The sequence below is a fragment of the Lottia gigantea genome (genome assembly GCF_000327385.1).
Source record: "Lottia gigantea unplaced genomic scaffold LOTGIsca_72, whole genome shotgun sequence".
Classification (NCBI taxonomy): domain Eukaryota; kingdom Metazoa; phylum Mollusca; class Gastropoda; family Lottiidae; genus Lottia; species Lottia gigantea.
Window position 1 is genome coordinate 1409006 of NW_008710427.1, and position 26690 is coordinate 1435695.

Below are 26690 nucleotides of genomic sequence, written 5' to 3' on the forward strand. Positions count from 1 at the left end.
GCATTTTCTCATTGATTTTCTCATTCCTATTATTTTGTCACATGTGGCTTTTTATTAACTTCAAATACTATGTGAAGAAGAACAAAATTACAACTCAGCAGTTGGATAAGGCAAGTCCGGAACTGACAGATGATTTAAGCTGTGTGGAATCAAATCGACCAAAGACACCATGGAGTGCAGCATGGCGTGATAAGATTGAAGAAAAGATTAATGATGGACCAAATAATACTCTGCCACCAATTTGTACAATTTATCCATTGATGCAAAAAATAGCAATAACATCAATCAAATCACAAAATGAGCAAAAAATTGTCAGCAATCATATAAGAGATTACACTACCAAAATAAATCGAAAATCAAGTTTTTCTGCAGCTGATGTGACCTCATTATCAAATGATGGATTGCAAAGATTTCAAAGACCTAGTTTACCAGACATTCGTGACTCTTTACAATTTCAATCATCTACTCCTGTTGAAGCCTGGCACAATATCATTCAATATCATACACAACAAAACAAGACTAGAGCAGACGATAGACAAGCTAAATTAGATGAGGTTCAATCCTGGCATGGAAACTCAAATTCTGGATCACCTGATGACACCAGTGCAGATCCATTACAACTAGATGTAAAGAAATTGGGAGTTGAGTCAGTCCAGAAGTCAAATGAGTTATTGAGACAACATGACAATATGGCAAGTACATGTGATGAAAATATTAATGAAAAATATATTGGACAGTTGACAAGTTCTGAGAAAAAAGACACTACAGAGTCTCTGAAGACAAAATCAGATGAAAATCAGCAAACGGTTAGAAGATTAAACGTGAAATCAGTGAGTTTGACAGATATTAATGATGTTCAAGAAAATGGTGGTAGTAAAAAACTGGAATCAGCTCAGAGTGACATAAACTCAATCCCACATTTTACTCCCAATAATCGCTCTAATAGTTTAGATAATACTCAAACCACTGATCACTTCACTGATAAAATCAAGCAAATTCATCATGAAAAGAATAAATTTAGGAAAAAGAGAAGAAAAGGTGATGGGATTTATCCAGAGAAAGAGGGAAGAGATTTAGATAATAATTCAATAGATTTCCATATATTAGATTATCAAACAAGTACAGCATTAAGACCAAAAATAAGCAATGTTCCCTATTTCCTGACTAAAATCAAGAAGGCATGGTTTAAGAAATCAATCACATCTTCTGATTATGAAATGAATGAATTCTATACTGATGAATATGAAGAAAATGGTCATTTGATAAATGTATATTTAGTTTTGATTATGATTTATCAGTTCCTCTCATTACCCAAATTTTGTCTTCAATTTTATCTGTCTTCGTGTTCTGAGTGTTCTACTGACTTTATTGTTTTGTACTGTCTAAATCTGATAGAAAGACTTCCTCAAATTTTATCACCAATTTTAATTGTATATTTTCATCCACCTTTTAATGTAATTATGATGTATTTTTTGTCCTGGTTTAAGTGTCAATGTAACAGAAAATAAAATATCTTTTTGTTAGTATTTCTAAAGGTTTAATTGTTCTTTTATATGAATTAATTAACACCCATTCATCTGAAATTACAATGTGCTAAAGGCAATCAAGATGCTTTTTGAACTGAATAAAATGCATTTCAAACATATTGTAATTGCAAACGATAAATTTAAGTGATTAAGTTTGATAATTTCTTCCCCTCCATAAGCAATATTTATCTTTTGAAATTACAATTTATTTGAAAGTGATGTTATTATTAAGGTTTTTATACATAGAAACACAAACAGCATTAAAATTACCCACTGGTTATAAACTTAACCTGTAATTAAACTCAGAAATTAAATTAAATTCTGAAAGAAATTAAAGTAAACTTAATTTACAGTTGATATAGCAGTCTGTTTGGATTAGAAATTTTTATAGTGGTACTAAATTTGAAACAAAACAGATCAATTTAGTGAATATATTATTTTCATAAAATATTACATTACCACTTGTATTATATGTAAATATCTTATTAATGTTCTTTAAAATGCACTAAACACAGCTATGTAATAAAACTTACTAAAATAGATCTATAACTATAAAATACAAATATAATAGAATGATTAAATTGTAAAAATGTAATAAGAGTTAAATCTAAAAAAGATCCACCCTCTCATTCAGTAGCTTTATTGCTCATGGCAGCCATTGTTCATAATTTCTTTATTAATGTTTTCATGATACCAAACAAAACAAAACAACAAAAACATTTAAGACTGGTTGCTAAGAGTAAAAAACAAAACAAGTGGTTGCCTAGCAAGATACGCCCTGATTACAAATTTTGATGCGTCAAGGCCAATAACTCAAATTCCGTTGATCGAAAGATTGTCACTTCAAACTTGACCAAGATCTCATTAATATAAATGATCACACCAATCAGATAAAAACTGTAGCCTCTATTGTGTTCACAAGCCAATTGTGGACGGACTTAATAACGACCCAGAAGTGAGTCAAAGACCACAGCCTAAATTCCCTGGTATAGTTTTGTTGAATTGAAGGAGAATCTGATTTTAAACATTGCTACAGATCATGAGCTACAGCAAATTTTCAGATAACTATATCTCTATAAGAAATGAAAATCAGCAAAGTTTAAAGAGTCCAACTGTTTTTCATTTCATCAATAACAATAGTGTCTTATTTGAAAGAAGATAATCCACAGCATTAACAGAGATGAGTCTCTACTGGATTCTCAGCAAGTCTCTAGATATCTAGTATTATCATGTAATACTCAGTATTAACAACCTTTTCACCTGAAATCTACTCATAGTCACTGTTTATTTGGAATATCTTTAATATAATATACCACTCACATTATGCTTCCTTTGATTTTTCAGACTAACACAAACAGAAGAATTTTATCTTCAAACCTGTAAATATTACATATTTCTACCGTGTTTATTTTGTATCAGGAGTAAATATTCAATGATGTTACGTTATTGACAATCCACACTCTTCTGTAAAGTTAAACTCGTGATTAATACATGAGTATGGGTCATTTTTCTCTTACAAAAAGGTTGTTTTGGTTGGTTAAAGTTCATTGCCTCGTGCTAAATCAAAAAAAACAGTGAACCATCATACTTTCAACTTCAATTGATGAGATGACCTGGTATATAGGACTAAAACAATGAAACAAAGATAGAAACAAATAAAAATAAGATAGCTTGCCAGGCAAGGTAATATATGCCCCCTGGCAGCTTTGATTTTAAATAAAAATATTTGGCAGTACAGTAACAATCACCAGTATGAAATATTTAACCTTCAGTCATACACTTCTTTTGAACTTTTCGAGGCAATGCTGAATAATATTACTAAGTTTCGTCAAAATCTGTCAGGAATTGGGCCTTTAAGAGTGTTTACAGGCTAAAACTTGAACTTATTTTTAAAAACAAGGGCAATAACTCATACTACATATTTTTCGATTCTTCTGATTTTCAATAGGGTTTATCCTTGGGTGATTACTAACACTCATACCAAGTTGTTTCATCTAAATCCGTCAGGAATTGTGCCTTGTAGAATGTTTACAAGCTAAATATTGAACGCATTTTCAAGAACAAGGGCAATAACTCATACTAATTATTTTTCGATTCTTCTTTGATAGCGTTCATTCTTGGCTGAAAATAAACACTCACACCAAGTTTCATCAAAATCTGTCAAGAATTGCGCATTTCAAGAACAAGGGCAATAACTCATACTTAATATTTTTTCGATTTTTCTGATTTTTAATAGGATTCATTCTTGGGTGATTACAAACAATTATACCAAAGTTTGTTGAAATCAGTCAAGAATTGTGCCTTGTAGAGTGTTTACAGATAATTGTGGAGGGACGGAGGACGGTGGGAAATGGGTGAATAAAAATGACTTCAATAAATCCAATGACAATTAAATTCTAGCCCAGACACATATTTCCCTTAAATTGTTTCAAATTATTCCCAACACATGTTTCAGCCATTCATTTTCCATGCCAAATAATCTAAACTTGGTCGACACCCATTTATCAAAATTGTTCATCTCCAGTCAACTAACCAGACAGAAACCATTCTTGATATCTTAACAAGTTTTTGACTGCATAATTCCAATTTAAGTGGATAACACCATCTTCAGATGAGAATGTAAAATTTTAGATTCCATGGTAAAATGATCCTCAGTATACATACCAATTTATTAATACTGGTGCTCATAGGTTTCTTTAGCAGTACAAATAAAAACTGAAATAGTGCTCTTTGGTGTGATTATCATGAGCCCAACCTACCCAAAAACTGTTCTTATTGGGAAAGACAACTACTGACAACTACAAATCGAATACAACATTTTGCAGTTCAATATCCCTGCTTAGATTTATGAGGATGAAGGACATATAATAATTTTTTACAATTCACACATTTAGTGTCAAACAATACAGACAAAAATTACATCTATGAATACCTAAATGGCAAGTATTGAATTATAACGGACACTAGTTACATTCCTGTAAATGTATTTTAAAAAACAAATTATATAAAAGAGATAAAAACAAAATGAAAATATTCACTGGACAATATTTAATGTCATAAAATGAGACAAAAACATTAAATTTACACCACATTACATGTTATTATCCTGTGGAATAGATAAACTGTTGTTAAAAAACTCAATTAATTGCTCAGTTCAGACATTATAATATGCCTTTTACAGATTATATTAAATACAAAAAATTGCAATGAGAAAAAAATATTTTAATAATAATATTATTATCACATATATCTACTTAAACAAGACTGAAGTGGGCTAAAAAAAAAAATATCAAACATACACTTATAGATTCTGTAATTGTTTGATGCATATGGTGTTTTTCATACACGACTGTATTATAATTTTAGAATTTCTGTATTGTAATACCATTATACATGTATAATCAATAAACTGATCCAGGTTGATAGCAGGTTATTGTATCTATCATACTTAAAATGAGAGGATATAAGAGTCTATCTGATAGTATCTGATAGGCAAAGGGCAGTCATGGCTGAAAATTGGGACAGTGCGACAGAAATTGGCCTGATTTTTTGTTTGAATTTTCCATTTTCTGTGATCTGTCTTATTCATTATCATGGGTATTCTGGGCAACATTGCTAATCTTAACATTACTAAGATTATGTCTATGTAAATCAAGTTTTGTCAGGTATTTGAAGAGGGTGTTAATCCAATAGATAACTTATTTGAAGATTCAAAATCATGAATTTAAGCGCTTTGGAAAAATCTCCCGACTTTCAAGGCAAATCTCCAGATTTTTTTTCTTGACCTGTACACATGTATGTAGATAAGCTCTCGTAATATATAGATGCAAAGAAGCTTTTGATTACCACAGTAATAATTGAACAAAACATTAAAAATAAGGTGTAGAGTTGTTTATGTTAAGTGTATGCAACACAAGATGGTTGAAACAATGACGTGTTTGTATGATGTTCAAGATAATTGACTTGAGACATTGCTAAAGAATATATCCAGTTCAATGTTCTGTATAGGATAAAAAACTACAAGCAATGTTATGTTTGTCCTCATGTATGTGTATATAAGTTGTACTAAAGTTGAATCAATCAAGGTATAATTTGTAATTAAAGGGAAATAACTACCTCTATCGAGTCTTGGTGGGGGACGATACTTGATTCCTGTTTGACTCCAGTATACAGGTATTGAACCTCGAACTTGCACAAATGAAACCAGATGAGGAAAAAATTCAATTATCTACAAAAAAAGATTCAACTTTTTACTTTTAATATATTTATAAATATGGATATCCATATTATCCTAATTAATTAAAATAAACTAGAATACATTGTTAAGTATATTTCAATATTTGCACCACTTACTTGTTCAGTTTCCACAAAATTAGCACAAGCGCCAGTTTCATCTAAACCTCTTTTTTTGGATCTTGTACCTGGAAAAATGTTTTAACCTAAATAATACTCATATGGTTCATATCATTTAAATAAATATCTTTTTTTGTAAATGTATCTGTTGTAAGAGAAGACAACCAAAGGAAAACAGCGTCTTAATGTAAATAGCTAAAAGGGATCATTGAAGATGACAATGAATAACAAAAGCATGTGACTGTGTAAACTTGTGCCCTCTGCCCAGTACACTGTACCAAGATAACAATCTCTAATATAAAAGATGGCCGGTGGTCAGTATTCAACGCGTTATTATCAAAATGCATATTTTCATTTTAAACATCCTGGTATGTGTTTATAAACATAGAGCAGCAATTTGTGATTCATTCAAGGGGCATTTTAAACAAATATTCAAAATAATAAAAAGGCAAGGAAACCTATCAATAATTATTCCTACCGGCTCGATGTCGACTTCTTCTTGATAGTAACCATATATCATATTTTAATGGTTCAACTGATGATGAGGCATAATCACCAGGTGAATCACCAGGACTAACATTCTCACTGAAATCCATCTGACACCTCGCCATCTGTATATAACCTTGTACTATTGGTACAATCCAATGATCAGCTAAATCTATTTCTTCACACTGTTAAAAGTAATAAATAATCATCAGGGTAATAGACAATATTGCATTGCTATAACTATATAAACTAATAAATTACAAACATTACATAACTATTAGGGATTGAGGCAGAATGACATGATATTCTAACATGAGCTGAAACAAGTCCGTAAATGTATCAACTGCTGAATTCATGATCTGAAACAAATAGGGATAATCTGAAAAAATTCAATCTAAATACAAGAATGGGCTCAGCTTTCTTCAAGATGTCAATTGTATTTATGGAGTATATGTCAACACCATACAAGGCTGGTAGATAAAAGCACTGAGGTAACAAACCAGCAAATCAAACTCTCCACTAATTAATGTTGTTCTTGTGTTACCAATTACAGAATAAATAACAATAATGATTTTCCATACCCTTTGTAATCTTATTTCAATATTTACCTTGAAATCTATGAGTTCTTGTATAAGATATTTATTCCAGAAAAATCTCTGATCACAACGTTTAAATAACGGTAATGATTCATTGTACTGTGTAGAATGTTGTTGTTGTAAACTACATGTTAAATCATATTTATCACTATAATAAAACGACTCTTCTTCATTAAACATCTTGATTAATTCCTATAAAAAATAATAGTGACTATTAGGGAGAAGTTGTATATAAAGATGAACACAAGAGTTTATTTCGTTCCAAGCTATTAAAGTATCAACAACTTGGCAATAATTAACTTAAAAATTGTACTTACATCTAATATTCTTCTTTCAAACTTTTCTTTGTCTTTTATTTCTTTCTAAAAAAAAATTAATTGACATTACATTACCAACCATACTGTAGTCTATACTAAATACTGGTAGTACTGATGATAATCACTATTCAAGTGATTATCTAATGGAAGGTAAACATGAAGAAAAGTGTTACTAAGTTAGTTAAAAGTTTGCATTTTTATCTTCAATATGAAATGAAAGAAACAACTGATCATACCTTTTTTGGTTTGACATTTTCAGCAGCTGATTTAATAGTGTGCCATGTTTTAAGTAGAGGTTTTTGTAATAATTCTGGTCTTGTGATTTGTTCAGATTTCTTGATTCCAAAATGATGAGTTTTACAAAACTGAAAAAAGAAAAATTCTTTAAACTCTCAATAAAATCTAATTAAAGACGACAGGCAAATAATGATGAACAATTATACCAAGTTAACACAAATAATATTGTTTACAGCGAACAAAAAATACCCACAAAACACATTCCTATAAGAAAATAAGAAAATTTCAAGTAAAATGATAGACAGCATTATGAAGCAAGGATCACAGTCTAAAAGATAGACACACAATGGATGCACAGTAACATATTGCATTGGTCAGATAGACCAGTCAGACAAGATAAACCATAACAGCACATTCTGAATTTATATGTAAAAATATTAGAGATTGAGCTACACCTATCAAGCTTTGATCAAACTACCCTGGTAATATAACTTTGATCAAATTACCCTGGTAATATAACTTTGATCAAATTACCCTGGTAATATAACTTTGATCAAATTACCCTGGTAATATAACTTTGATCAAATTACCCTGGTAATATAACTTTGATCAAATAACCCTGGTAATATAACTTTGATCAAATTACTCTGATCATATAACTTAGACCAAATTACCCTGGTAATATAACATTGATCAAATGACCCTGGTAATATAACTTTGATCAAATTACTCTGATCATATAACTTAGATCAAACTACCCTGGTAATATAACTTTGATCAAATTACCCTGGTAATATAACTTTGATCAAATTACCCTGGTAATATAACTTTGATAAAATTACCCTGGTAACATAACTTTGATCAAATTACTCTGATCATATAACTTAGACCAAATTACCCTGGTAATATAACTTTGATCAAAAAACCCTGGTAATATAACTTTGATCAAATAACCCTGGTAATATAACTTTGATCAAATTACCCTGGTAATATAACTTTGATCAAATTACTCTGATCATATAACTTAGACCAAATTACTCTGATCATATAACTTTGACCAAATTACTCTGATCATATAACTTTGACCAAATTACCCTGATCATTACCCAGGTCTTATACATCCCATTTACAAGAACAAGGGCAGTAAGACAGATGCAAACAACTATAGAGGAATAACAATCATAAGTTGTCTGTGTAAATTGTTCACTACTGTTATCAACTCCAGATTAGCTAACTATATAGAATCAGAACATATTGTTAACCCCGAGCAAACAGGTTTTAGAAAACATCATTCTACCCTCGACCATATTTTCAACCTAAACTGCCTCATTAATCTGTACTTAAAACAAGGTAAACGCCTATACGCCTGCTTTTTTGATTACAGACGAGCATTTGATTCTGTCCCAAGACTTGAGCTATGGCAGAAAGTGCTCGAATCTGAAATAAAGGGAAAATTATTTAGAGTAATATTAAATATCTATAAGCTGGCAAAATCTAGAGTTAAGGTAAATCAAACTGTGTCAGAAGAATTTGACTGTTCCATCGGTGTGAGGCAGGGAGAAAATCTATCCCCACTTTTATTTTGTATCTACTTGAATGATTTGTCTTTGTTTTTGTCAAAATGTTAGTCGGGTCTTAATATCAAGGAATCAGACTTTGAAAATGTTGGTGTATATCTTAAGTTATTTGTATTGCTTTACGCTGACGACACTATTCTTTTAGCAGAATCAGAATTAGAACTGCAGACAGGGGTTACTGGAATGCTTGACTATTGCTCGACTTGGAAACTCCAAACTAATACCACAAAAACAAAGGTTATGGTTTTTTCCCGGGGTAAGGTAAGGAATGAACCTGTAATATACTTTGGAAATGAATGCTTAGAAACAGTTAATGAATTTATTTATCTGGGGATTAAGTTTAATTATAATGGATCATTCTCAAAATCAATCAATTACCTTTTATCAAAGGCATCAGCAGCTATGTTCTCTCTTGTTCATAAAAGTAGAAAACTAAACCTTGACATAGATACTCAATTACATTTATTTCAGACACTAGTTGTACCAATTATGTTATATGGGTGTGAAGTATGGGGAGCTATTGAATCAAATATTGAAAAAATTGAACGGTTGCAACTAAGATTCTGTAAAATGATTATGAATATAGAAATGTCTACCCCATGCTGTATGGTATATGGGGAACTGGGTATCTACCCTTTATCATGTACTGTAAAAACGAGAATGATCATTTATTGGCATAAAATAATTAGTAGTCCTATGACGAAACTATCACGAACTCTGTATGAGGTATTATTCCAATCACGAGACAACTATAATTGGTTAAATAGTATTAGTCAATGTCTGGATAATATTGGGCTCTCCTATGTTTGGAGCACACAGGCACAATGCATCAATGGCCAATGGTTAAAGTACACAGTCCAAACACAACTCAGAGACCAATTCATACAAACATGGCTAAGTACTATAAATAACAGTAACAAATGTATTAACTACCGTCTAATTAAGTCAATATTCCATCTTGAAAATTACCTTGTAGAACTACCACCCCAACTTAGGATAGCATTTAGCAAATTACGATGCAGAAGTAAAAGACTCCCTATAGAGGAAGGCATCTTTCAAAATACGCCTAGAGAACTGAGAACCTGCACACTCTGTCTCTCAGGTGACTTGGGTGATGAATTTCACTACATATTCACATGTTCTAAGCTAGATAAATATAGAGTGAAATTCATTACTAGCTATTACTACCGAAACCCTTCTACCATCAAAATAAATGAATTATTTATTTGTAAAGGTGTCAAACTAATAAACTTATGTAAATTTGTAAAAATAATCCTCATTGAATTTTCAAAATGATTGATGTAGTACTTAAGAGAATTAACTGTAGAGAATTAAAATTATATTATTATCATTATGAGTTAAAGAATCGTAAATAATGTATTCGTACATATTATGTAAATAACCTTATTGTTTCACTTGATGATGTTTATAATTTCTTATGTCTCCTTGAGAGATTGTGAATAAAGTTATTAATTAATATAACTTAGACCAAATTGCCCCGGTAATATAACTTTTATCAAATTACCCTGATAATACAACTTTGACCAAATTACCCTGATAATACAACTTCAAATTTTTATATGGTCAAGTTATTTAAGTACCATGAAGTGTCATCAATTGAATGAAATGAATCACTAGAGTGGGGTATTATCTATTTCCAAACAAGATACCTACTTCTAAATCTAACTCAACTGGGTCTGCAGTATTTAATGGTAATAAAGCTATTCTATTTATCTGAAATATTTTATGCTTTTCAGCTAATTCTCCAACTAAACTTCTCTGTTTTATTAACAACAATGCCCAACTTGAGTCTGAAATCAGAAAACATGTTTTATAATATGATTTATACCAGAAAATTGCTATACTAAATCTAAGAATAATAATCAGACTATTAAGAATATCATTTTCACCATAATATCAAATAAAAACCACAAATAAATGTCAATAATGTTAATAAAATTGGTCATTATTCAGCTACAGTTGAGAAATATTTTCATTCATTCTAGTTGATATGTTTTAAAAACATTGATGGGTTTCACTGTAACCTGGGTCAAAGTCTCCTTTGGTAAAAAGAATCAAATTTGAAACATTTTTGCCCTTAAGACTTTTTCTCTTACATTTGTTGATATCTTCATTGACTAATGTTTCATATTTATTTATGACTGAATACAATGCATTAACCAAAATTCTTTATGTTGTAATTTTTTGTCCTTGGATGCTGACCAATTTTGTGTCCAACGATAGAACTATCTATAAAAAGTTTATCAAGTGATAATTAATGATAGATGTATACTAGAAGTGACTGATGGCTAGAGTTATAATCAATAAAGACAATAGCGTCTAGGCCCTATAGTGATGTATATATTTATTAAACCCTAGTATTATCATCTCTAACTTATTGATCTCTTAACTCGCTGTCTAAAATTACTTCTCTTATGGTGCTTAATCTAATAATTGGGGTCATAGTCTGAGTAGAAAGAAAAGGAGAGGTAAGGTGGTTGATTCCAAACTTTGAGGATCTATGATATCAAACTACATATCAAATAATAAAATCAGTGCAAAAGAGGACATTCATGACTTCTGCCCTCACTGCATAGCCAGGGAATACTTCTCACTAACAAAAGAAGTAGATTAGGTATCAATTCACAACAATTTCATAAATTTATATACAAAGATAAATATCATACCTGGATGAAGTTTTATCTTTCCAATAATCCCATAACACAAACCCATACATACAGGGTTCCATGCTGAACATAGATCACTTCCTAAGAAATAAATCAAAAATCTTCACAATACAGATACGTCTATAGTGTTGATCTAATTGCAATACCTGCTTACATGTTAACTATCAATTTCAGCATCTAAAATCAAACTTATTCAATTTCAAATTTAAGTGAATAAATAGAGTCCAAAATATTTTTTAATAATTCTATCAGATCATTTTTATCACTCCATTAATAACAATAAACAAAAGTGTTACAAATATTTCAATAAATTCAAGCACTGAACTGCCAAGTCTTTATAAAGGCAGAAAAAAAATTTCCAGGACAATGGTATCTTTTCATCACATGTAATTAACTAGAATAAATTTCTACTGTGTTGCATTGTTATAAGTAAATCTCGTATTTGGGACCAAGGTACCATAATAAATATTTATAATGTGACATGATTTTCAAACCCACCAATCTACATGCTGATTATAGTAATTTTCATGTACTTGTATGAAATATGGAAACACATGAATATTTTATGATTACATACAACTCCTCTCCTATTGTATGAAAATTTTTTGTATAGATAGCGTAAATTTCATAACCTGATATGATGTCACTATCTTGAAGAAGTAAACCAGTCTCATCAATTCAATGATAAGGGAGCGAGGTATAAACGGGGATATGTTTTGACATATTGTAATCAGTATTAAGCCTACTACAATCAGTAAGAATTTTGTCATAAATTTATTTTTTTATTAGAAATGTAAATATTTGACACACCCATTTACACTGATAGTGATGGCATAGGCTACTTGGTTTGACTGACCTCAATATCAACAGTTAACTAATTACAAGAAGAAAGATTAATTAATTAGCTTTGATAACTTCGTGTCAACTTATGATCTTTGCACAATTTATTATAAAATAATTCAGATGGCTTATCAAATCTTAACATTAGGCCTACCACTACCGAAATATAGTAATCTTGCTAAAAAATGTCAGTGCCAGTTACCAGTAACTTTTTTAATTCTTTAACCACAAAATTAAAATTGAAAATGATTACCAAAATTCACATGTTTCTTTGCTGGTAATACTCAAATCATCATTGGATTTTTGAAATAATACAAAATAATTCATTTCATTTTTCATGAATGAATAACAATGTCAAAATGACAACACCATTACCTCGCTTAGGTTCAAGTGATCCTGTTTGCCTGTTACACCATAAACTGAATTCATTGTCTAAGAGAATGTAATGAGATTCTGTTTGGTAAAGCTCCATAGCTAATCGTTGAACTGGCTGAGAGACTTCAAAATTTTGACATTTTTCAGCTGTTTATGAATAGTTCACTCCCTTACCGGAAGTTGTTCAGTGAAGGACGTTAATGATTTTTAATATTAAAGAGTTCCGTCGTAAATGGCGGAGAAAAAGCGATCGCCCTGAAAGCTCACCTGAATTATCCAGCGACATCTGCGATTAGAGGCAGATTTAGAGGCCTTGAGAACAATTATTTATTTTTTGAAGGATCCCTTTGTCTCCATTGAATATGTATGGTGACGATGAAGGTGTGTATTTGGTATAATTCAGTGGTCTTTATCACCGGAAGTGTTACTGTTTACATTTCAAATTGTTTCTCTTTGATTGTAGCTGTTTTACAAACTAGTTCATAAAATTATGTCGAGGTGAAAGAAAACACTGCATAACCGTAGAATGGTATTGTTACAAGTGGCACTCTGCCGTACCTATACTTTTGTTCGACCTCAATTTATACATTACTAGTAAAATGTCAGAAATCACAAATAAATTATACATCGTTATTTATCTACTCTAGACTAGTTCATAGGCCCTTGGTGATCAAGTGTTGATGTTCTGTCAATATAAATAAAATATGGGGAATGTGAAGAAAATAGTGTCAACTTATATAAAAAAAAAAAGAAAAAAAAGAGAAGGCTTCCAATGGCTCAACAGGCACATATGTAAAAAAAAAGCTGTTTGTTTATCTGCTCGTGAAAGAGTTCTGCTTTAACTTTTTGGTGTTTTTGAATGAAGGACTGCTAACTGATGACTCAGATGCACTTTCTATTGAAGTAAATCAATGAGTACTTGGCCAAAACCACTTTTGTCTTGTACTTAGTTTGATTACCAGTCAACTCGTCTACATGTCAACCCGTCATAAAAAATTTCGTTGTTGAACTCGTCAACAAAAGTTAACTTGTCTACAATATTTACCAAGTCAACTCGTCAACAAAAATATGATGGGGAAAGTGTTTTCATATACAAGAACTACCTTCATTATAAAAGAGTTCTGATCAAGAGGAGACAATGAAATTGAACGATTTGCCATTCGGCAAATAATGACATGGTATCGAAATTCGAATAGGCCAAGTACAGTAGGCTAGTAGGCCTAGTAATATTTGTTTACATCTCTTGTTAGAAGTAATTGTAAATTGAAGCAATTGAATAAACTAATTAAGAGATTAGGGGACTGAAAAAAAAGATAATGTTAATTTGTAACTCATTTGATTACTAACAATCCATATGCTGAAAAGATGCAATTTTCCTTATCTGATTTCAGATCAAAATGGTAAAATTCTTGGCCTATTCTTACAAATGTGAAGGGTGAAAAATCATATTCAAATCAGTATTGGGTTTTTATTGGTAATTATAATGATTGGTTTGTTAAATTGTTATCATAATATTTATTTACCGCTGATCTACGTTAATTGAATAGCTCACAACCGAAGCCATGTATAAAGATATTTCTGATCGTTTGATCGTTATTAAAACAAAACCACCACTAGTTTTCAATATAACATCTTTATTTCAATAATTTGTGTAGACGAGTTAACTCAGTGTTCTGAACCTCAGTGTTGTAGACGAGATAAGTCAAGGTTGTTGACAAGTTAACTCGAGGATGTAGACAAGTTAACTCAGTTTGTTGACGAGTTGACATTTAGATGAGTTGACTGAACACCCTTAGTTTAACATTCGTTAAATCATGTTAAATAGAGATTCTTTTCATTAGTCATGGCAACTGGCAAGTTCAATTTCACATATGAATATATACTCTTATTTACCAAGTTTAAGTTTTATGTCCTTTCTAAGAGGTATATGCGATTCTAAACCAAAGTGGACAAAATGTATATTTTTACAAAAATGGTTGAAGCAATAGTTTTGAACCTAGGGCATTAGAATTTGACAATGAGTAATTCATACAGATCATTTTTGTATTGCTTATCCTTGACTGTTTTAGAAATGTATGATGTGGATGGAGAGGAGGAGAGTGATGAAATTACCACTGACATGTGGCAAGAAGCTTGTTGGATTGTCATCAGTTCGTATTTTGATGAGAAAGGCCTGGTACGACAACAATTGGACTCATTTGATGAGTTTATTCAAATGTCTGTACAGAGAATTGTAGAAGATGCACCAACCATTGATCTTCAAGCTGAGTCTCAACATACATCTGGTGTAATAGAAACTCCAGTGAGTACATTTTTATCACTTATTTATCTCCATCTTTGTCAGACATTTTTCGATAATTGGTCATTAAACTGCATTCCTGTATAGAACATAATAAAGCCATTCTGTTGAATTTTTGAAATTTTCTTTATTTTAGCCTAGATATGAGCTCAAATTTGAACAGATCTATTTATCAAAACCAACCCATTGGGAAAAAGATGGTGCACCTAGTCCTATGATGCCAAATGAGGCTCGTTTGAGAAATCTTACGTAAGTATTTTATACCTTAGATTATTGTCTTTACAATTTTTTCAATTCTCATGCGAAACTTGATATAGCTCACAATTTGCTATCATAAAAACTAAAGATTTCATGTAGAGTTTTTGATCAAAGATTCTTTGCTTGCGTAGATTCATGAGATCCCATGTGAGGATCAAGTTTGCAAATTGGCTGCCTTTTAAAAAATCATGGAATGAGCGTATATTTATGTTAATTAGACTTTGTTTGTGTTTTATTTTCAGTTATTCTGCTCCACTATATGTTGATATATCTAAAACTGTACAGAAAGAGGGTGAAGATAAAGTACAGACATTACATCAGAAAACCTATATAGGAAAAATACCTATTATGTTACGGTCAACCTATTGTTTACTAAGTGGATTGACTGATCGTGATTTAACTGAATTAAATGAATGCCCATTAGATCCTGGTGGTTATTTTATTATTAATGGATCTGAGAAAGTTCTTATTGCCCAGGAAAAAATGGCTGCCAATACAGGTAGGTATAGCTTTGTTGTGATTCATGTGTCATACTGGTAGAGTTTACAGATTGATTGAGCTTATCATACAAATAATAAATAATATGTGTTAAATTTTTAATTGATAATCACAAGTGGATGATGCTATCAAGAGAATCTAGTTTCGGAAGACCATGCCAGTGTGTTTGCATAAGTCTTTTCTGATAGTTCTAATCACTTTTATTGGTCATGATTTGTAAATTTTTATGTGGGGTTTAAATTTATTTCAGTATATGTGTTTCAACAGAAAGATTCCAAATATGCTTTTAAAACTGAATTAAGATCATGTTTAGAACATTCATCTCGACCCACTAGTACCTTATGGGTTAATTTAATGGCTAGAGGTGGTGGTGTAAGTATAGTTTATAATGAAGAGTGCTATTTTTTTCACATATCTTGAACAAGTGCAATACTTTCAAACAAATACTTTATTTCAACAGAATTGATTTCCTATTAGTTATAGTCCTAGTCAAATATTATTTGCAACTACTTAGTAATAGTAATAACAACTGAAATGTTAAATTATTTTCAGGGAGCTAAGAAGAGTGCTATAGGACAACGTATTATTGGTATATTACCATATATCAAACAAGAAATACCTATTATTATTGTATTTAGAGCTCTAGGTTTTGTATCAGATAGAGATATATTAGAACATATTATTTATGATTTTGATGATCCAGAGATGATGGAAATGGTAAGTCTGAAATACTTTCTAGTTGATTAAATGTCTCTAATAATTTTGAAAATGAAAAGAAATGGGTTTAACGTACTATTCTTCTGCTAATGAAAATGGGCAACACCTTTCAGTAAGCAATGAAGGAACATTAGCCTTATCTTTTTTTGATTTCCATATGTCAAGGGATGTAGCTCTAATACTTGGGGAAAATGCTTGAGTTCTAAACCCAATCATTTAAGGATTGAAAGTAGTTTTTTTTGCATTCATTGGTTGATGAACAAGAATTTTCACATTATTAACACGTGAAAAAAACCGCAAAAAAATCCACATTCAAATCTTACATAGCATTCAATAATTTTCAGGAATCACCATACTTTTAAGGATAAAATTATTGCAATAATATAGTTAGGCCTATCATGGTACCTACTTCAATTAACTTTAAGCCTGGCCCCTATATTGCTGGGCTGACAAAATTATTTACAAATGAATGAAATTACATTTTGAAAGTTTATCTATAAGACCAAAAAATTACTTAAATATTCAACACAAACTTTGAAACCGAAATTTGTTGCATCATCTTGAGATCATTAAGGAAATATCTTGTTCATTGATAAATGAATGCAAATTTTTCAAACAGGTTCACTGCAGAGTGACAATAAAATGTAAATAATCAATGATCTTATTTAGGTCAAACCCTCTTTAGATGAAGCTTTTGTCATACAAGAACAGAATGTAGCTCTAAATTTTATTGGTGCTAGAGGAGCCAGACCTGGTGTAACTAAAGAAAAGAGAATTAAATATGCTAAAGAAATTCTACAGAAAGAAATGTTGCCTCATGTTGGTGTATCAGAATTCTGTGAAACTAAGAAGGCGTATTTCTTAGGGTAAGCTTTCTCTGCTATAAAATCTTTGTCAAGCAATAGACAATCCTCCCTTTAAATGACCTATTTCAATGTCAATGTTAATATTTGTTCATTGTCTCTTTAAGAAATAAGGTCAATTTACATTTCAACCGTAGATGTAACTAGATATATTCAAAATCCTGTTAGTAATCATACCAAACTTTGAATGCAAGATGATAGTTTTGAATGTTGGAATTAATTGTAGGTATATGGTACATAGATTGTTATTAGCAGCTCTAGGAAGGAGAGAAGTAGATGATCGAGATCATTATGGTAATAAAAGATTAGATTTAGCTGGGCCATTATTGGCTTTCTTATTTAGGGGGTAGGTACTTTCTTTTGTTTAAATTAGAGCAGTGAATGATGAAATAAAGGATATAAGCTTTCTGACAAAATGCAGTAATGTGATTTATAAATGATATTGAATAATTAAATCACAATTCCGTTTACACGGTATCACGTAAATATAAGCTCCACCCCTTAATGGACTACTTTTATCATTGAGTTTGATTGAGGTGGCCACTACATGGTGGCGATGTCTTTCGTTCGAACGTTACCAGAGCCGAAATTGACATTTCACTGAATGATGACCGTACAAAAAAAAATTAAAATCATGCGGATAGTTGAAACATGCCATTCCATAACTAGAGTTATATCCCTTCCTATTAGGAAACCTAGCAAGTGTCACGTAAGCAACACGTGATAGACATGTTTGTACTTTATAGGGCCAATATGTTGTGAAGAACCCCGATTGTTTATAATTTTTCATTTTATTTCACTATCATAGTATAGTAATAACAATATCATTCCTTAAAATTAGGATTCGTTAATATATAAACATAAATGTTTGATGTGTTCCGGAGTCATGATGGAATTCGGGTATGACTAAATGAAAAATTGAATTGAACCACATATTCTCAAATAACAAATTATTATACACCGATCAATGAGTCATACTGAATAATACTGATCCGAAAGTTTGATGCGTTCCGTATCAATATTAGAATTCAGGCATGAACCAAAGATGACATTGAAGTATAACTGAATGATAAATGGTATTCGGGTTTGATCGAACGAAAGATAGCTTAAACGTGATGATTAAGTTATTTGCTTAATCTCATAATGAGGATTTATTAAAAACCAATCACGCAACGCAAATACCGCTAATCCGGAAGCCAGTTAGAAGAACTCACAGTAAACGCGACTGGATGATGAATAGTAATTACTATAGAATTTGATAATTGGTTCCCAATCACAGCCGTGCGCAACTGGAAACTGGAGCTCTGGATTAATGGTTACTTTTACATGGTAAATATTCCGTTCCCGGTAAAAAGCGTGCGGATATCAGGTTTTCCAGATTATTGGTAACCGAATAAAAGCGGCTCCACTGTATTTCCAAATTCCCTCGAATGTGCACACTCCAAATTCCAACAATATCATGAATTCTGGACTTACAATTCGTCTTTCAATGATTGAGCGTTCATCTTTCATGCTGGAGACAGTAGACTATAAATAGGGTGACCAACTTATTGCTGATTGGCTGTTCTCTAGTGTGTTATATACCATCTTATTGACACAACAGTCTAATAACAAAAAATTATTGTTTTATAACAAAATTTATCAGTTCATTAGTTCATTGTTGTTGTTACATTACATAAATATTTAAACACGTATTCAAGTTGATTTAATTATAGTGTACACAGGTTTTTTTTGTTTATACATCGATAAACTGAAAAAATGTTCAGGTAATTCCTTAATTAAATTTTAACTTAGTCTCAAGTCTTCTTGTTCAAGAGAGACTTTGTATTGTGTGTCTTTCTCTCTGTTAGAATCAACCAGAAAAGGGGACAAAAATCCTGAAAGTCCTGAAAGGCACACAATGACAGGACAGTTAATAACCTGTGTTGGCAAATGTTATCGGACCTGGCATCAATTCAGAAATCTTAACAGAATCATTATCATGGATTATTTTAGATTATTCCGAAACTTGATGAAAGAAGTAAGAATGTATGCTCAGAAGTTTATAGATCGTGGTAAAGATTTTAATATGGAATTAGCTATAAAAACTAGAATTATTACAGATGGTTTGAAATATTCTCTAGCTACTGGTAATTGGGGTGATCAGAAAAAAGCTCATCAAGCTAGAGCTGGGGTATCACAGGTATGTCGTAAATGAAACAAACTGATTTTATTTGGTTCTGCCAATGCCATCAGTCGCTTTCAGAGGTTCAAAGATTTATCTTTTAAATATTTCCAGCAGATTTTCTTCATTTATGAATTAATGCAGGAATGTATACTTAAGACTCAAATCACAAAATCAAATGAGTTGCTTTCTGTATTCAAATTGAGAATTCATGAAATTGATGTCAGATGTGAATGAATCAATTATTGTTTTTTAGGTGTTGAATCGTCTGACTTTTGCTTCCACCTTATCACATCTGAGACGTCTGAACTCACCTATTGGTCGAGATGGTAAACTAGCCAGACCACGTCAATTACACAATACTTTATGGGGTATGATCTGTCCTGCTGAAACACCAGAAGGCGCTGCTGTAGGTTTAGTCAAGAATCTAGCTTTAATGGCGTATATCTCTGTGGGGTCACAACCTTCACCTATATTAGAATTTTTGGAAGAATGGAGTATGGAAAATCTAGAGGAAGTAGCACCATCTGCTATCCAAGAGTAAGTTTTTTTGTTACTTGAAACACCCATACATGGATTACAACTACATAAGGATTCTTCCTTATACAAACCCTTTGGCAATGATCTGGAAAAGTAGCTTTTTATACTCCTGTCACCCATGTCTGTTGGTCCATCCACAATTGCTCTTAAACACTCTTGAAGGATCAACTCTTGACAAAACTTGAAAAAAGATATCTGCTAAAGGTTGTTGTATTTTTCAGTGCCTCTAAGATATTTGTTAATGGTTGTTGTATTTTTCAGTGCCTCTAAGATATTTGTTAGTGGTTGTTGTATTTTTCAGTACCTCTAAGATATTTGTTAATGGTTGTTGTATTTTTCAGTGCCTTTAAGATATTTGTTAATGGTTGTTGTATTTTTCAGTGCCTCTAGGATATTTGTTAATGGTTGTTATATATTGCAGTGCCCCTAAGATATTTGTTAATGATTATTGTATTTTTTCAGTTTTTCTAAGATATTTGTTAATGTTTGTTGTATTTTTTCAGTGTCTCTAAGATATTTGTTAATGATTATTGTATTTTTCAGAGCCTCTAAGCTATTTGTTAATGATTATTGTATTTTTCAGTGCCTCTAAGATATTTGTTAGTGGTTGTTGTATTTTTTCAGTTTTTATAAGATATTTGTTAGTGGTTGTTAATTTTTCAGTTTTTCTAAGCTATTTGTTAATGATTATTGTATTTTTCAGTGCCTCTAAGATATTTGTTAATGGTTGTTGGGTAGGAATACATCGTGATCCTGATCAGTTAATGAGTACATTACGTAAACTACGTCGTGAGATGGATATTATAGTATCAGAGGTCAGTCCAATAATATTACATTTAATATATCTTTTATAACTTCAACATATCTCAGAAAAATATTCAATTTATTTAATGGGCATTGAGTCTGTTTGTTACTTCCTTCTGCAAATCATATGTCATTGATGGTAAATGAAAGATATTTCTTGATAAAATAGAGTAATTTCATTGGAATATTCAAGTGTTTTTATGTTTATCATTCCATTCCACAACACAATTATATTTTTTGTAGGTGTGTATGATTCGTGATTTCCATGAAAGAGAGATACGTATTTATACTGATGCTGGTAGAATATGTCGTCCATTATTAATTGTTGAAAATATGAAGTTATTGTTAAAGAAAAGTCATATTAAACAACTCAAACTGAGAGAATATAACAATTATAGGTCAGTAAACGGTTTTCACTACTGTCTTAGAGTTTTGATTATTGCTGATTATGTTATATGTTCTGTTAGATCTTTGGAAAGATCAAGAAACAACTGAAAACTTGTCTTTAATTAAAACTTGTGATTTAGATATTGTATACTAGAGTACATAGCATTGACGAAGTAAATATTTGATTATTGTAGGTAATTTGTTTTCATAACATTGGGATTTGTACTGAATGGTTTTTCCCTTTACTTGTTATTCAGTTGGCAAGATTTAGTAGCTAGTGGTGTAGTAGAATATATAGATCCACTAGAAGAAGAGACCACTATGTTAGCTATGACACCAGATGATTTAGCTGAGAAAGAAGCCCAATACTGTTCAACATACACCCATTGTGAAATCCATCCTGCTATGATATTAGGTGTTTGTGCTTCTATTATACCATTTCCTGATCACAATCAGGTAGGTACATCACACTGTCATGACAGTCAAAATGCAACATCACAAACCCATCTTGAAAATATTTTGTTTTCACACATTTATTTTGTCAAACTCTTATTGTATTTATATGCAGTAATTGGTTTAAAACTTTTGATTTGTATTTGAACTCACAGAGAGTCAATCATTACTGAAAATTTCACAAAACCAATTCAATCCTGCTACGATTCCAATTTTTGATTATGTCTAACTTTTTCACAGAATGCATGATTGTTTTATTGTTTTTCAGTCTCCCCGTAATACATACCAATCTGCTATGGGGAAACAAGCTATGGGTTTCTATATTACAAATTATCATGTAAGAATGGACACGCTAGCTCATGGATTATTTTATCCTCAAAAACCATTGGTTACAACACGTTCTATGGAGTACTTAAGATTCAGAGAGTTGCCTGCTGGTAAATCAATTTATTCAAATCTTTTCTTTTATCAGGTTGAGTTTTTTGTATATGTTTGTTTCATATGGTAACTAATGAAAATCAATCATTACATGATAAATATAGACTAGTAAATATATTGTAAAATCATTTTGTGTGTTCAAAGACTACAATTTATTTCTTTATTTATTGGTAGAGTTAATGTTTTCTGCTAGTTCTAGCACACAAAAGGTTGTTTGCTTATTATTTTTTTATTCTATATAAATTTAGGTATTAATTCTATAGTTGCTATTGCCTGTTATTCTGGTTATAATCAAGAAGATTCTGTTATTTTAAATAGTTCAGCTATTGATAGAGGATATTTCAGGTAATAAGTTTTATTTGTTTTCTAGATTCCTGTCATAAGCTTTATAAGAACAAACAAGCAGAATAGTATTAAAAATAAATGTTATATGTTTTTAGATCATTTTTCTTCCGATCATATAAAGATTCTGAATCTAAAAAGGGCTTGGATCAAGAAGAAATTTTTGAAAAACCTACCAGAGAGCTTGTTCAAGGTTAGTTTCTATGTTCACTTAGATATGTTTTGTATTATGATTTTATACTGAACCTTAATTGAAACTTTTATTATCAACTCAATGTCCTGATATGGTGTGATATTTGTGAATATATACATTAGAATAAAATATACAAACATGAGCACTCTTTATTATATTTTTTGTTTGATAAATTGTAAACAGTAATATATTGTAACATACCGGGTATGTAAAAAAAAAAAAAAAATAGACTACGACCACAACAAATGTTTATTTTATCATACTTGTATGTGCTCGAATACCTATTCCCTGTCTGTCACAGTTAACAATACTACTGGTTGAATTCTAGGTATGAGAGCAGCTATATATGATAAGCTTGATGAAGATGGTATTATTGCACCAGGTACCAGAGTGTCTGGTGATGATGTATTAATTGGTAAAACTATTACGTTACCTGCTAATGAAGATGAGGTAATTAATATAAGTTATGATTGATGTTTAAAATGGGCACCTCTAACATTGATGTTATATGGGATAGCTATATACCTGTTGCTTTTAGAAAAATCTAGATTCCATGCTAAAATGCAATATCTGTGTTCTGTTATTTATATACTAGTATGTATTTATATTATAGTTAGAAGGTACAGCAGCTAGGTTTAGTAAAAGAGATTGTTCAGTATTTATGAGAAGAAGTGAAACTGGTATTATCGATCAGGTAAATATCACATGTTTTCAGAGTCAGATCTTGGAGACTTTCATTTTACCAGCTGGATGATATTTTTGGAGTATCTGGATTTTTCAAATAGAGCTGGTGGTAAATCAGATGAAATCAAGATATAATGATGCACAAGTTTTTTTAGGTGATTGCAAAACAGTGATTTCTAAATGTAAGGCATTTGACATAAAATCTTAAACGATCTACAAGCCATATGTGATACCTTTTTTTATTATTTATTATTAGGTTATGATTACTATAAATAATGATGGTTATAAATTCTGTAAAATACGAGTAAGAACAGTAAAGAAACCACAGATAGGAGATAAGTTTGCTAGTCGACATGGTCAAAAAGGTACTTGTGGTATAACCTATAGACAAGAGGTATGGATATGAATTATTTTGAAGTATACATGTATATTATATTTAATTAATATATAGATTCTAATTTGCAATCTAATTTATGCCAGAAGTAAACGCCCAAACAATTCCTTCTCTCTTTGGATTGAATGTTGTACATCGGAACATTGAATTAAGTATTTTATTCTCTTTAATTTTAATCTATAAGAGCTAAGATATTTAGATGTCTTTTCAATATAGATACAAAGTCGAGAAAGAGAAACAATAATGGAAGCTATTGATAATCGAAAAGTTCAGTAATATAAATGATGTCTGAAAAGATAGAGATGCTGTTTATCTATTGAATAAGAATCATTGAAATAAATAATTTCTAACACTATACTGATTGCTTTCAGGACATGCCATTTACATCTGAAGGTATAACACCAGATATTATCATTAATCCTCATGCTATTCCTAGTCGTATGACTATTGGCCATTTAATTGAATGTTTACAAGGGAAGGTGGCGGCTAACAAAGGAGAAATTGGTGATGCTACACCATTTAATGATACTGTTAATGTACAGAAAATATCCAATTTGTTACATCAATATGGCTATCAACAGAGAGGCAATGAGGTAGGCTGAATTCAATTGTTCTTTACATTCAAAAGGATACTACATCTTTAAAATCAACAAATATTTTAAATTTTGATCAAACTTGGCATCAATTACTATGATCAATATGATTCCACAAAGCAAAACAGAATTTGTCTGCAGGATAAAATATAACACTGAATATTTGTTGAGAATGGAAGACACCTGCTGTCATCCACAAAAGAACAAACTTTTAAGAATTTTTGACTGTCAAAATGAATGATTTTGTGGTCTAAAATGAGAAAAAATATTTTTTGGAGCAATCATAGATCTATGTATATATCTGATGCAATATATTTTTAGGTATTATATAATGGATTTACTGGGCGTAAATTAAATGCTCAGGTATTTTTGGGTCCTACCTATTATCAACGTTTAAAACATATGGTAGATGATAAAATACATTCCCGTGCCAGAGGCCCATTACAGATCTTAAATAGACAACCAATGGAAGGTAGATCACGGTAAGGTTTTCTATGTTTCTATCTGGATATTTTTAGTCAAAATTTGATCTTGTATCTGGTTTGAAGTTTGAACACATAAGATCATATGGTCATTGTCTTTATATGCCCACATCTCTCTATGTGGACGTATATTGTCGGCACCCCTGTCGGTCCGTCCGTCAACATTTGCTTGTTAAAACTAGATTTTTTGATGGAATCAAATGAAATTCGGTATGTGTATACATATTCATAAAACGAAGATCAAGTTTGAATTTGAGCTATTTTCGATCATTAGAAGCAGAGTTATTGCCCTTGACCCAAAATCTTGAATATGCTATTACTCTCTTAGTTTTCAACTGATTTTGATTAAACTTAAAATGGATGTTTCGTTTTTACCATCCACATGCCTTGAAGAGCTGTGGTCCACTATCTTTCACAGTGTATTAGTGACGCTCATTTCTCTATCTATGATTTTCATTTACATTGATAGTAAGGCCTCCCATAATGCAGCAGCCAGGAAGACCTGATATTTGATGAAGCAAGTTTCCCAAAATTTCATTGTTCATTTGTCCCTGACAATATCTTTAGCAGTTTTTTTTTTCATTTCTTATTTCTTTATCTTCAAATCTGTTATTTGGCCTTTTATTTTAGTGATGGTGGTCTACGATTTGGTGAAATGGAACGAGATTGTCAGATTGCTCATGGTGCAGCTCAGTTTTTAAGAGAAAGATTATTTGAAGCCTCAGATCCCTATCGAGTACATGTTTGTAATTTCTGTGGATTAATAGCTATAGCTAATCTTAGAAATCAAACATTTGAATGTCGTGGTTGTAAAAATAAAACTCATGTAAGTGTGTATGCATTTTTTCATGATTGTAGGCATATGATACAGTATGATTTCTACTATAAATCTAAACATAAGGGTAATTAAATAATATGAATATGTAAAATACAATTCCTTTAAATATTTCAATCAAAACCATCTATTCAGAGCTTTAATTGCAAGTGACAAAAATCACTTTTTTAATTAATTTAATCACTGATTGTTCTATTTATTGTTTTTGGTAATTTCAGATATCACAGATTCGTATACCATATGCCTGTAAATTACTGTTCCAAGAATTGATGTCTATGAACATAGCTCCTAGAATGATGACCAGTTAAAGATCTAGATCTCATTTTGTTCTTGTATATATTATTTTGATGTCAAACATCTTTCAGTGTTTTTCATTACAATCATGTTTGTTTATCATAAAATGTCTTCATGTTGAAAATGACTCATAGTTGGATTGATGTGTGTAATTATTAGTGACTAATGTAATTAACTTCAAGATTTTATCGTGATGATGATGATGATGATGATGATGATGATTACATCCCTAATTCATGTCCTAAATGAATAATATTGATCATAATTCTATTTTTTTTTTTTTTGGCAATTGCATCTGAAAGGATGTAGAAGAAAAAGTATCAAGATTTACAGATTTCAGGATTTCGTTTTTATACGCCCACATTTCTTGTGAGCACTATAGAGACTACAGTTTTTATCTGATTTTGATAAAACTTGCTGTGATGCTTTAGATTGATAAGATTTCGGTCAAGTTCGAA

General features: G+C 31.0%; 3 protein-coding genes across 3 annotated transcripts; 2 read left to right on the plus strand and 1 right to left on the minus strand.

Moving 5' to 3' along the window:
* Positions 1-41: 41 nt before the first annotated feature.
* On the plus strand, positions 42-1508 carry LOTGIDRAFT_168155 (hypothetical protein; the record flags this gene model as incomplete). The annotated part of the gene is made up of 1 exon (XM_009066021.1): positions 42-1508. One exon carries the CDS (start codon positions 42-44, stop codon positions 1506-1508), a length of 1467 nt encoding a protein of 488 aa, XP_009064269.1.
* A 3967-nt stretch (positions 1509-5475) lies between these two features.
* Positions 5476-13091, minus strand: LOTGIDRAFT_131084 (hypothetical protein; the record flags this gene model as incomplete). The annotated part of the gene is made up of 9 exons (XM_009066022.1): positions 5476-5754; positions 5880-5947; positions 6358-6550; positions 6974-7153; positions 7279-7323; positions 7515-7643; positions 10767-10903; positions 11780-11860; positions 12995-13091. 9 exons carry the CDS (start codon positions 13089-13091, stop codon positions 5476-5478), a joined length of 1209 nt encoding a protein of 402 aa, XP_009064270.1.
* A 1974-nt stretch (positions 13092-15065) lies between these two features.
* On the plus strand, positions 15066-26246 carry LOTGIDRAFT_131014 (hypothetical protein; the record flags this gene model as incomplete). Its single annotated transcript, XM_009066023.1, has 22 exons — positions 15066-15296; positions 15430-15542; positions 15794-16050; positions 16300-16421; positions 16602-16766; positions 17436-17632; positions 17856-17975; positions 19625-19811; positions 20050-20333; positions 21037-21148; positions 21381-21535; positions 21782-21980; positions 22246-22414; positions 22664-22760; positions 22856-22950; positions 23279-23400; positions 23564-23644; positions 23891-24028; positions 24400-24621; positions 24943-25103; positions 25734-25929; positions 26157-26246. 22 exons carry the CDS (start codon positions 15066-15068, stop codon positions 26244-26246), a joined length of 3513 nt encoding a protein of 1170 aa, XP_009064271.1.
* Positions 26247-26690: the final 444 nt, after the last annotated feature.